The sequence below is a fragment of the Heterodontus francisci genome, chromosome 23, assembly GCF_036365525.1.
Source record: "Heterodontus francisci isolate sHetFra1 chromosome 23, sHetFra1.hap1, whole genome shotgun sequence".
Lineage (NCBI taxonomy): Eukaryota > Metazoa > Chordata > Chondrichthyes > Heterodontiformes > Heterodontidae > Heterodontus > Heterodontus francisci.
Genome location: NC_090393.1, coordinates 26,926,329 through 26,938,645, shown reverse-complemented (window position 1 = coordinate 26,938,645; position 12,317 = coordinate 26,926,329). Strand labels below are relative to the sequence as shown.

The window sequence follows — 12,317 nt, the reverse complement described above, 5'->3', positions numbered from 1 at the left end:
AACATTGGTTTTTAAACTGTTACTGGAGTAAAGAAAGATCTTGTTTTATTAAAGAAAGCAACACCAGACCCTTGACTGAAAGGACATTTGCATATTTACAGATGGTGCTTAAAGGGGACAAAGGACCATTCCCTGCTCCAATTTAATCCACAATGGACTTTTGATTCCAGACGTTGAGGGTGGAGGAGCTTGCATTCCAGGTTAACTGCTAAGATTGCCGAATACACAAACAGACATGGTCAGACCAGTTTAGTCACATGACTAACTGGCTGTTGGAGCTTTTTGAATTTGAACGTGCCACAGAGTTTTAAATTGACAGAAAGTAGATTGCTCCTGGACTGACAAGACCTCTCGTGGCTGGCTTGCCACAGCCCCTCCTGCCTGCTCTCATCTCTTTCTCACGGAACTGAAGACCAATTGAAGACACATGAACTCCAAGACAGAAAAGCCTCCTACAGTGAACAAGGTTTAAGAAGAATACTGAGCCCCAATGACAAGCAAGACTACCTACAATCAAGGACTCTACAGCAAGCTCGAAGCACAGTAACAAACCCCCTTCAGAGATTGCCTCAAACATTTTCACTGTACTTCTCTTCTGCTCTTTTCTGTCTCTATTTGCCCGTGCGTATCACATATGCATGCTGGCGCTGGGCGTGGTGTGCATCTGTAGGTGTTAACCGAATTAGAGTTTTTAGTTTAAGTTTTAATAAATTTCACTTTTCTTCTTTAAACCTAAGAAAGCCTGTTTGTGCTAATTTCTTTGCCTTATAATTGGAAAGTGGTGAACAAGGATTCACCAAGAGGGAGCTCAAAACACAGTGTGTTTAAAAACAAAACCCTGTTACACTAAAACCAGGTGAAGGCTTAAAGGGAACCCCTAGACATGGTAGTAACAGTGTTGTAGGGGCCTCTGGGGCACAAGATGCCCAATCAGGAGAGCCTCCCCAGGCTGTAGTAAGGCCCCCTACTTCTATCAGGCGGCTTTTGTCAGGGCTGGGTCGCCTGCCTACCAACGGTAAAATCCCCGTAGTGGCGGGGGGAGGCCCTTAAGTGGCCGTTAATTGCCATTTCTCGCTGCTGCCGTGTGTAAAATGGCAGCGGAGGCGGCTGCGCATCAGGAAGGGAACACCAAGCCTCCCACTCCATTTTACGTCTTCCCACTCAATTTTACGCCTCCCCACACCCCGCCATCAGCCCACATGTCTAGGTGGCGGGGGGAGGTGTAAAATTCTGGACATATATATAACACACACACTGAAAACTCATGATAAGCCATCCAATGAAGCAAATAAATTCATTATAATTTGTAGTAAAACTTGTTCTGAATCATATGGCCAGGATCTCAGTTTACTTGTTGAAGAAAGTGTGGCAAAACACACTTGGATACATCCACTGCATCTAAGCAGAGTATTTTTGAGCATATAACAAATAAAGTTTGTATTTTTAAAGTTCCAGTTCCTAATGCAGAATAAAGGGTACCTTAAAACACTGCCTTCTCTTTTCTCTTTAAAACGCCAACAAACTTACTTTGCATTTCCAATATTGTCTGGATTAACGATTGCTGGCCATTGGAGCAGGGTTTTAGATTTTGTTTAAGAATGTACCAACACCACAAAATATACACTGAACAGAATCAATTTCAGTTAAAATGGTAGTTACTTACAGTTGTTGTCTGCTCTTCCTCTGCATCGGAGTCACTTTCATCATCTGCACATAAAGGCAAAGAAACTAAGAACCAAGGAAAAAGAAAACTGACTATCTTACAGAGTCAACTGAAATAACAGACAATGGATATGGACCCTGCCAGATTCCCCACCCACCCTGCAATCTGGGACACTGAGGCCAATTATAGTCTCAATATAACAGCCACTGACTGAGATCAGACTGGGAATTGTACCTGGGACATTCCTGGTCAGTATGGACTAGTTAATTACCAGATAACCTTGCTCAGTCATTCGGAAAAAAACATTTGATTGCCAATTAAAGCAAAAATTAATTTTCAAGTATAATTCCAAATAGTTCCAATTTCCACCCACAACATGGTTACCTTGAGAATCCTCTGGTGGTCTAGCAAGTGCCTTGGCTTCTTCGACATCCCCATCAATAGCTACTGTAAGATTCTTATCTGGCAAAAAAAAAATTATTTGATCTATATAATCACATAAGGTTGATGCTAGAAAATAAAGATGGCTAAAAATCTTTTACCACTTTCTTGGAATGGCCACCTTCATTGATAGTACAATAGTTCAAGGTAGTTGGAAAGAAATATGACTCATATTTTCCTTGACAGTATTTTACAGGCAGCACTCTTTATGCAAGGAGCTGCTGTGTCAGATTTCTATGCAAAATTTAATCCATATTTAGCAGAGCACCAGGAAATTGTCTTCTACAAGTAGTTCTGATATCGAATTTTCAGTACCCATATAATTCTATCTTGTGGCATAAATGTGTTTCTACAAATATCTTGTAGTCTGGAGCTATCAACATCAATAAGTCATATTCATTGATAGGATGACTCTGATGTAAATTGATCATTTCTGTTTAGATACAACACCAGCTTATTACTTCTTCAACCTCTCGCTTGAGATAATGGTCAGAACTGTCAGCGTACTTCTGGGGCACGAAAACAGCACAAGTGCAGCAATTTAGTGGTGATACAGTAATACTGTGACATGCTTTTACTGAAGGCAAAGGATTCAAAATCTACACTGGCAATGTGACAATAAACAGCTTTAGCCAGACTTAGTCAGGTAATGGTTGAATGGTTGTATTGGCAATATCTCAAAGTCAGTGTATCTAAGTACTCTTTTGAAACTTTATTGCTCCATTCCCTAGAATAATAGTGTTTATGGCCTATACAGATTAAATTCATTGTATGAACAAGCAGAAAACTTCACCTCTCCCATCACATTACAGAATACAACCCCAAGTAGAAAGTCTACTCTAATAGGTTCCCCCACTAATTAAAATCTCTACAGTGCAACGAAGGAGAGACCAGTGCACCATCAACTTTCGAAAGCGCTGGTCAATTACTGTATATTATTTCTAGATTTTTTGAAAATTCCTAAATTGCAAGAATATAAATAAAACTTGTATGGATGTTAAAAGTTAATTAGCTCCCTGAATTATATGGAAGTAGAACATATAAAACAAAAAAAGGGCAAATTATTTAACACTGAACTGATTCACAGCAAATATTATACTGTGATCAGTGTTACTTCTTATTCCAGGAGCGTATTATTCTACAAATTTTATCAATTAGATTAATAGATACACAGTTAGTTGTGAGTTCAATCAAGGGTGTGGGGGAATTGCACAGAAAAAAAAGAAACTTTAGGATGTTAGAAAATATGTAAAAACAGAGTGCGCAATGCATCTGCATATGTTGTTTAGGGGTGTAATGACTTATTGGTCAGAGAAGGTTGCAGCATTTAAAGTAAACAAAATTAATATCTGTTAAATTCTTTACTGATATCATGAAGTAATCCAATTTAAGAGACCGGGCTTTGAATGAATGACAGTGAAACTGTCAGCCTTCGCCCTCATTACTCCACTGAAACTGACAGCAACTTTGGGAGTCCACACGTGTGCAAAATAACGCTGACATGCAGAAGCTGCTGCCAGTGATTCAGCGGTCCTTTAGATGTGCTGTTAAGGGCTCCCCAGATTGCAGTCCCTAAGCAACCTGTAAACTGATGAAATCTTCCAGCTTTACGCTACTAGTGTCACTATAAAAACTCTTGAAAAAGTTACAGCTTGTTAAATGAGGTGTAACTGGGGTTTTAACTGCATACCTACTTCATAATTACTGCTAAACTTGCCTAATATTGACCTTGAAAAGCTGATTTAATATTTGTGTAATGTCCAATTTCTTCATTATGATATAAAATTCCATGTTTTTTTAAAAGTTTGTTTATAATCTTTTAGCTTCTACCTTAACCAATAATCATAATTACTCTATCTGAAAATTTAAAATAAAAATGAAGGCATTTACAGAATCATACAGTGCAGAAGAGGCCCTTCGGCCCATTGAGTCTGCACCGATGCATTAAAGACACCTGACCTGTCTACCTAATCCCATTTGCATGCTATGCTCATCATTTGTACTAAAGGGTAACTGATAGGGACTGTGCAATATAGAGCAGTGCGAGGAGGAAAAGAAATACCAAACAAAAAAATGACTAACTTGTTAGCTGTGCAATAGTGTTGCAAATTTATGAAATTATGTTTTAGTGTCTGCTATAAATTTAATTAAACAACACAATCCTCAAACTTTTTTCAAATGATGAGTTGCTGATAATAGCCTGGTTATCAGGTGCAACACCAAATGATGACAGAGTCCAATTATCAGGAAGACAAAACACATCTCCAGCTTGTATCTGAGCTCAGCATACTTCAAATGGTACTAAAGTCAGAAATTGGGCAGTCTGTGAGCATCTAGCGACATTCAAAAAAAAAAATGAACCAATAAAAAATGATTTCAGATTCCTATATTTACAAAAAAAACTCAAGAAAACATTAACTTGAATTTCTATGCTAGCTGTCTATATAATAGTTCAAATGCTACAGAACACAAAGATGGCAGAAATATAGTCCATTGATGCTCATCAATCCTACATATTAATCTCTGGTTGGGTGTCCCAAGCCAAAAAATACAAAGTGAATGTATAGATGGGTTTGATATTTTCTTTCCAGGAATGGGGCAGCCGGTTCATATTTTCAATATGATAATTACATAGGTATTGATTTAAGATTTTGTATATTTTCTTCTTTCATTTTGAGACTGTATATACATTTGAAACTTATTCTGATTTTGCTTAAAACCTGTATCAACTGTTCCAGAAAAATTATAAAACTCAGTTATACAAAACTAGATCCAATTCACATCTTAGCAAAAGTACTTTCTAGTTGTTCAATCCACCACTACAAGAATTACTGCATTAGGATATTAGCAGCAAAACAGTAGACTGAAAATCAGAATTAGTATATTTAAGAAAAAAGTTAATACAATCATTGAGTTAGGTCAAATTCTGTTTGGGTGAGATACGCAAGCCTTTCACTCTGATAACTAGGAATAAACTTTAAAATACAAGTACACGGTCTCAGTTAAAATACAAGTGTTATATTTATGGATGCAGTCTATAATCGATATGTGCACAGAGAAATTACCACAGTCTAAGTGAAACATTGCAACCTCTTTCCTATTGAAATGTATCTACATCAGTTATGCAATTCTCATATAATTTAGTCAATGTATTTTCCCAAGATAGGCTAATGTGAAGCATATGAACACATATTACAAATCACAAACTATGAATGAATGAAAGACAAATTGCATTAATTCCACTGGATACCAGTCTTAATCAAATTTTCTAGTAATTAAGGCTGATCACTGAAGAGATTCTCTTCATTTTTTTAAAATAATATATTCAAAATTTGAAAGCAAACATCTTTTTTATTACACCCTGAGTAAGAATTGGCCAAGTCCTCATCTGTAATTTGTTTTCTCAAAAATCTTAATCAAGAATCTTACTCTGGATTTAACCTGTCACTGCTTTATAAGTGATACTGTCTGTTGAAAGTTATAATATACAAATAGCACAGTTCTAAATGTAAAAAAATTCAAAGCTTAATAAGCAATATTCAAGTCCCAATACTCACCCCGCCCATAGGGCTGGGAGGCCTTGTTCATCTGAGCTAATGGGGCATCCACCACCACAGCCAGAAGAGGGTTACAAAAAAGGATTGCGAAAGAGAGACATGGTGTCAGTAAAAGAAAACAGATCAGCAACAAAGCTGAACTCAATTCAGTAATTTATCTTGTATGCTAAATTAAAAGCTAAACAGAAGTAACTACTTGTCAATTGGCAGATTAGGAAACCAACAGTAAAACTATCAAAGCTACTACAGCAGTTAGTGTGTGTGACATTTTTCTGCCTCACAAATGCCACCCACAGTAAACACTATTAAATTATACAAGAGATTTTGTAGGAAGGCACAAAAATTTGGCTAATTTGCCAAACTGTTTATTTGAAATAGTTTATCAAAATCTGGCAACAAAAGTGCAGCACAGAAATAAAAAGATAGAAAATATCAACACCGGCAAAAAATATTATGAAGAAAAATTGAAGATTAATACTGCGAAATGTTTCAAAAATCAAAGACAAAAATTAGATTTTTAATATATACATTTACTAATGCAACAGCTGTATTAAGAGCAAAATGTTTAACATTTTCGACTCATAAATTTGGATTAATTTTGTATGCAATAATTTTAGTGGATTATAGAAACAATGACAGAAACAAACAAATGCTTCGCTATAGTGAATTTTATACATGCTAAGGCACTCAGTCATTATACATTTGACTTACCACAAGCTTGACCATAAGAATTTGCCTGTACGTACAGGACATATAATGGAGGAGGCAGGTGCCTAGCAATTTCGTACTGTTTATGAGCTTGGTCAAAGGGCATAGAAAGATACTCCTGGACTGGTAAAGATGCCTAATAAAGCAGTAAAATGAATAGTCAATAGTCAGGATAAAACCAAACACTCGTCGTTTATTCATAGCATTAGTTACAACAACATTTCAAACTGAACTTGCTTTAAACTCACTCTGAAGATAGGGAACATACATTCGAATTACGCACACCCCCAATGATTCAGTGGTGTAAATGCAGTGTAGTAATGCACTGATCCATACAGAACAGGATGGCTACTTTTGTGATCATTGATCTGTGCCAATTTCTGTTGCAGCATGAGAGCTAGCCTTCACGCCCAGACTCAGAGAAAGGAAACAAAAACTCTGTGGACACGAGTTAGAGAGAGGATCTGAAGCCCAACCCCAGCCCCACCACTTGAAAAAAAGTACTGTTGACTATTTCATTCTTTCTGCATACCTGAGGGAGAAGAGAATAGGAGAGGAGATAGGGTGAAAAAAGGCATTCAAAGTAAGATGAGGCTCATGTGGAGTATTTCTGATCAGAACAGACCAAATGACCGGTTTCTGTGCTGTAGCTTCTGTGTAATTCTATGTTCCTATAAAACTGGTTAGCATTTTTTTTGTCACATGCCTGGGTGATATTGTTGAGCCTTGGCTGAAGGCTGTTCAAATATTCCTCTCCGTTTTTCATCTTCCCTTGGTTAGCTAGCAATTCTTAAAATATCCTGCTGAATTTCACTGTCTAGACTTACACATAAGCAACGGTCAGCTGAATGAGGGACTAGAGGGCAGCACACCTCAGCGGAACCAAAATCCTGCATAAGTTACTATGTTCAGGGGAGAGAGATAATTTTAGAACACAATTCTGTTAGCAAAACATGTATAATAGGCTACAAGAGTAATTGGGATAAGTTGCAACATTATGTGAATAAAGTGGATGAAAGCCCTCTGCTGGAAGGCTAGCTGTATTATAGTACACGTTGCTCTATGCAAGTTTCAGCAAAGAAGATGCAGAATATATATGACTATATATATGAATATATATGATGCATGAACATTCAAATAATATAAATGATTAAAGAAATGGTGATATACATTTTTGGATATTCTAACACTATTAATATTCAAATAAATGATAAAAGGGCTAACAGAATTGATAAAGGGGAGTCGATGGACGTGGTAGACTTGGATTTTCAGAAGGCTTTTGATAAAGACCCCACAGGAGATTGGTTAGCAAAATTACAGCACTTGGGATAGGAGGTAATATACTGGCGTGGATTAATGATTGGTTAACAGGCAGAAAGCAGACAGTAGGAATAAATGGGTCATTCTCGCGTTGGCAGGCTGTGACTAGTGGGGTAGCGCAGGGATCAGTGCTTGGACCCCAGCTGTTCACAATAGATATATCAATGATTTGGATGTGGGGACCAAATGAGTATTTCCAAGGTCGCAGACGACACAAAACTAAGTGGGAATGTGTATTGTGAGGAAGATGCAAAGCGGCTTCAAGGGGATTTGGACAGACTTAGTGAATGGGCAAGAACTTGGCAGATGGAATATAATGGGGAAAAATGTGAGGTTATCCACTTTGGTAGGAGGAACAGATGTGCAGAGTATTTCTTAAATGGTAAGAGATTAGAAAGTGCAGATGTACAAAGTGACCTGGGTGTCCTTGTCAATAAGTCACTGAAAGCTAACATGCAAGTGCAGCAAGCAATTTAGAAGGCTAATAGTATGTTGGCCTTTATCGCAAGAGGATTTGAGTACAGGATTAGTGAAGTCTTGCTTCAATTGTATAGAACCTTGGTTAGACCGCACCAGGAATACTGTGTGCAGTTTTGGTCCCTTTACCTTAGGAAGGATATTATTGCCAGAGATGGAGTGCAACGAAGATTCACCAGACTTGTTCCCGGGATGGCGGGACTGTCCAATGGAGAGAGATTGGGGAAACTGGGCTGTATTCTCTAGAGTTTCGAAGAATGAGAGGTGATCTCATTGAAACCTACAAAATACTTAAAGGGATAGACAGGGTAGATGCAGCTAAGATCTTTCCCCTGGTTGGGGAGTCTAGAACCAGGGGCCAAAATTTCAAAATAAGGGGGAAACCTTTAGGACACAGATAAGGAGACATTTCTTTACTCAGAGGGTTGTGAATCTTTGGAATTCTCTACCCCAGAGGGCTGAGTCATTGAGTATGTTTAAAGCAGAGATTGACAGATTTCTAAAGACAAATGACATAAGGGGATATGCTGCAAGGCTATGGACCAGGTTGCAGGGCTCTGGACCAAGTTCTGGAAGATGGGATTAGTTTGCACGGCTAGTTTTTTCAGCCGGTGCAGACACGATGGGCACGATGTGCCGTACTTTTTCTATGGTTCTATATGAGGATAGTGTGGGAAAAAGGCATTGAAGTGGAAGATGAGCCATGATCATACTGAATGGCAGGGCATGTTTGATGGGCTGAATAGCCTACTCTTGCTCCTATGTTCCTATAAGAGAATGGCTGAGAAATCTAGAAGATATTCTCAACCAGAATTTCCCAAAGCTTGCTTAATTCGATGGGGAGTTTAGTCAGCTTTGGCCAGAGCACAGAATGGAACACTAATAGGAGATGGGAAGGAGAGAGGGGATAAAGTAGCTTCTTCCTTAGATGATAGGAGGGAGGAAGTGGGAGAAAAGATAGAGACAGACGGATACAATTATCTGGGCAGATTTGTGTTAACGCCAAATAAACTTTAGCATAAGCAAGGCTCTACTTTATTCTGAACATATAACGGCAAGTTTTGGTAAACATATTTCAGTTTGATAAGGATGACTCCAGTTGCCAACACTGGATTTAACAGTCAGTCTGTCTAGAGCCTGTGATATAATCAAATTTGTGCCGGAATTTCAGTGAGACTGGTTGATAGTTTATTAGCACTCTGTGCTGTCTATTTGGGACCCTAACTTGAATCCAAGCCTAGACTGATAGCATAAAAGTCTCTTCTGGTAGGTATAAAGGTTATATGTGAAATAACATTACATAGTGTTCGTCTTAGTGGGCATGTGTTCGTTGTACAAAACCACCTACAATTTGACATGATATGCAATCTCACTCAAATTAGGAAGCCCCTGGCGTGGGAATTGGAAAGGTGTAGTTGAGGTTTGCTTTTCTGTGGTTGTGATCAAGGTACATTACTGGGAATAGAGAATTATAGTTCACATATGCTCTATGCAAGTTTCAGCAAAGAAGATGCAGAATATATATATATCTTGCCATGTTGTATCTGATCTAGAACCATTTGATGCAGACACTGGGTAACGAAAGTATAAATGTTCCATTCTCTTCCCATCATTCTTGACTTCAATGAGTACAAAAATGCCCCCAAGATGTCTTAAACTCCAAAAGTTATGAACTTACATACCATTCAGCTATTTGGATTTCAGACTGGATGGTGCTTGCAATGATCATATCAATAACACTGGAGATGCCATGATTCATAACAAGCGATCTTTCCCCATTAGTATTAAACAGGTTTTAATAGACTGAATGCAGCATTTTGTCTCATTATGGGTAAAGATGCTACATGAAGTGAACCATGCATGTCTGCATCTTGATCCAAAAAATGTACTTTTTAACAATTACCGTACAGTCAAAAAAAAAATTAAGATTTTATTAAGTTGAAATGCATTTTTCCACATACCTGCATAATAGTGTTCAGCCTTGGCTGAAGGCTACTTAAATATTCTTTTTTGATTTCAATGTCTTTTAGAATTTTCTCTTTGTTTGCTAGTGATTCCTTATATTTTTCAGCCAACCTACAAATCAAAATGAATGGGTTTCAGAAGATTTTTTTGTGCACCGAGACAGAAAATATTACAACATAAGTATAGGGAAGAACTGAAAAGAAATGAGGGGCAAAGAGCACTTGTGAAAACAGATTAGCAGGTAACACAAAAGGTCTTTATATAGACATATAAATAGTAAAAACGTAGGGATGATCAGGGATCAAAAAGGAGATCTTCTTATGGAGGCAGAGGGCAGGGCTGAGGTATGAAATTAGTACTTTTCATCTGTCTTTATTAAAGAAGGTGCTGCCAATGTCACAGGAAAGGAGGCAGTAGAGAAATTGGATTAAATAAAAATAGATAACGAGGTACTTAAAAAGTTGGCGGGGTTCAAGTAGAAAAGTCACCTGGTTCGGATGGGATGCACCTAACTTGCTGAGGGAAGTAATGATGGAAACTGTGGAGGTCCTGGCCACAATCTTTCAACTCTCCCTAGATACAGGGGTGGTGCCAGAATACTGGAGGATTGCAAATGTTACACTCTTGTTCAAAAAAGGGGAGAGGGATGAACCTGGCAATTTCAGGCCAATCAGCCCAAAGTTGGTAATGGGGAAACTTTTGAGGGGCAATAATTCGGGACAAAATTAGTTGACACTTGGAAAAATATGGATTGATAATCGAAAACCATCACAGATTTATTAAAGGTCAATTGTGTTTGAGTAACTTGATTGAGTTCTTAGATAAGCTAACAGATGAGCGTAGTGCGGTTGATGGGCTTTCAAAAAGCATTTGATAAATTACCACAATATAGACATTAACAAAATTGAAGCCCACCGATACAAAATTGGCTGAGGGTCAGAAAGCAGTGAGCAGTGGTGTACCATTGTTTTCAGACTGGAGTGAAGTGTCAGCCAGGGTTGTTGTTGGGACCACTGTTCTCTTTGATCTGGATGAGACAAAGTATTGTGAACTGTGAGGAGGATAGTGATAGACTTCAAGAGGACATAGGTAGGCTAGAGGAGTGGGCAGACACGTGGCAAATAAAATTTAATTCAGAGAAGTGTGAAGTGATACATTTTGGTAGCAAGAACGAAGAGAGGCAATATAAAATAAAGAATACAATTCTAAAGGGGGTCCAGAAGCAGAGAGATCTGGGGATTTATGGATAAAAAGGCATATGGGATCGCACTTTAGGATGGATATGAGGGCGTTAGAGAGGGTGCAGAAAAGGTTTATGAGGATGGTTCAGTTACGAGGACAGATGGGAGAAGCTGAGGTTTTTCTCAGAGAAAGTTGAGAGGAGATTTGATAGAGGTGTCAAAATCATATGGGATTCAGACAGAGTAGGGAGGGAGAAACTGTTTCCATTAGCAGAAAGGACCAGAGGACACCGATTTAAAGTGATTGGCAAAAGAAGCAACGGTGACATGAAAAAAACTTTTTTATGCAGCAAGTGGTTAGGATCTCAAATGTACTCTCTTAGAACGTGGTGGAAGCAGATTCAATTGTAGCTTTTAAAAAGGAATTCAATAAGTACCCGGAGAAAGAAACTGCTGGGCTACAAGGAAAAGGTGGGGGAATGGAATTAGTAGAGTTGCTCTTTGCAGAGAGCCAGCATGGACACGACCGCCAGCATAACCTCCTTCTGTGCTCTAACTGTTCTATGATTCTATACAGCACATCATTTCAAAGTTTGCAGATGACACAAAACTTGGAAATGTAGCAAACAGCAAGGAGGTTACAGGCTGATGAAATGGGAAGACCCATGGCAGATGAAATTTAACTCAGAGGAATGTGAAGTGATTCATTTAGTAGGAAGAATGGAGGGAGGCAATATAAACTAAATGTTACACTTTTAAAGGGGTGCAGGAACAGAGTGATCTGGGGAGTGGTAGGACAATTTTAGAAGGCTATTAAAAAAAGCAGATAAATCCGTGGCTTTATAAAGAGGCATAGAATACAAAAGCAAGAGAGTTATGCTAAACCTTTAGAAAATACTTTATAAAATATTGTTTAGGCCCCAGGTGGAGTATTGTGTTCGATTCTGGGCACCACACTTTAGGAAGGATGTCAAGGACTGGGAGAGTGCAGAAGCATTTACTAGC

The 12,317-nt window shown here is 38.3% G+C and overlaps 1 protein-coding gene across 2 annotated transcripts in view; it reads right to left on the bottom strand.

The window, feature by feature from the left end:
• thoc5 (THO complex 5) overlaps window positions 1-12,317 on the bottom strand; it is a 38,030-nt gene that overhangs the window by 18,091 nt on the left and 7,622 nt on the right. The window contains exons 6-10 of one of the 2 annotated variants that reach the window (XM_068054877.1): window positions 10,128-10,242; window positions 6,373-6,505; window positions 5,662-5,697; window positions 2,048-2,125; window positions 1,664-1,707 (exon numbers count right to left, since the gene is read on the bottom strand). In XM_068054877.1, the coding sequence (XP_067910978.1) occupies window positions 1,664-1,707; window positions 2,048-2,125; window positions 5,662-5,697; window positions 6,373-6,505; window positions 10,128-10,242 (406 nt within the window). The remainder of the gene's footprint in view (window positions 1-1,663; window positions 1,708-2,047; window positions 2,126-5,661; window positions 5,698-6,372; window positions 6,506-10,127; window positions 10,243-12,317) is intronic. The other variant, XM_068054878.1, reaches the window with a different exon arrangement.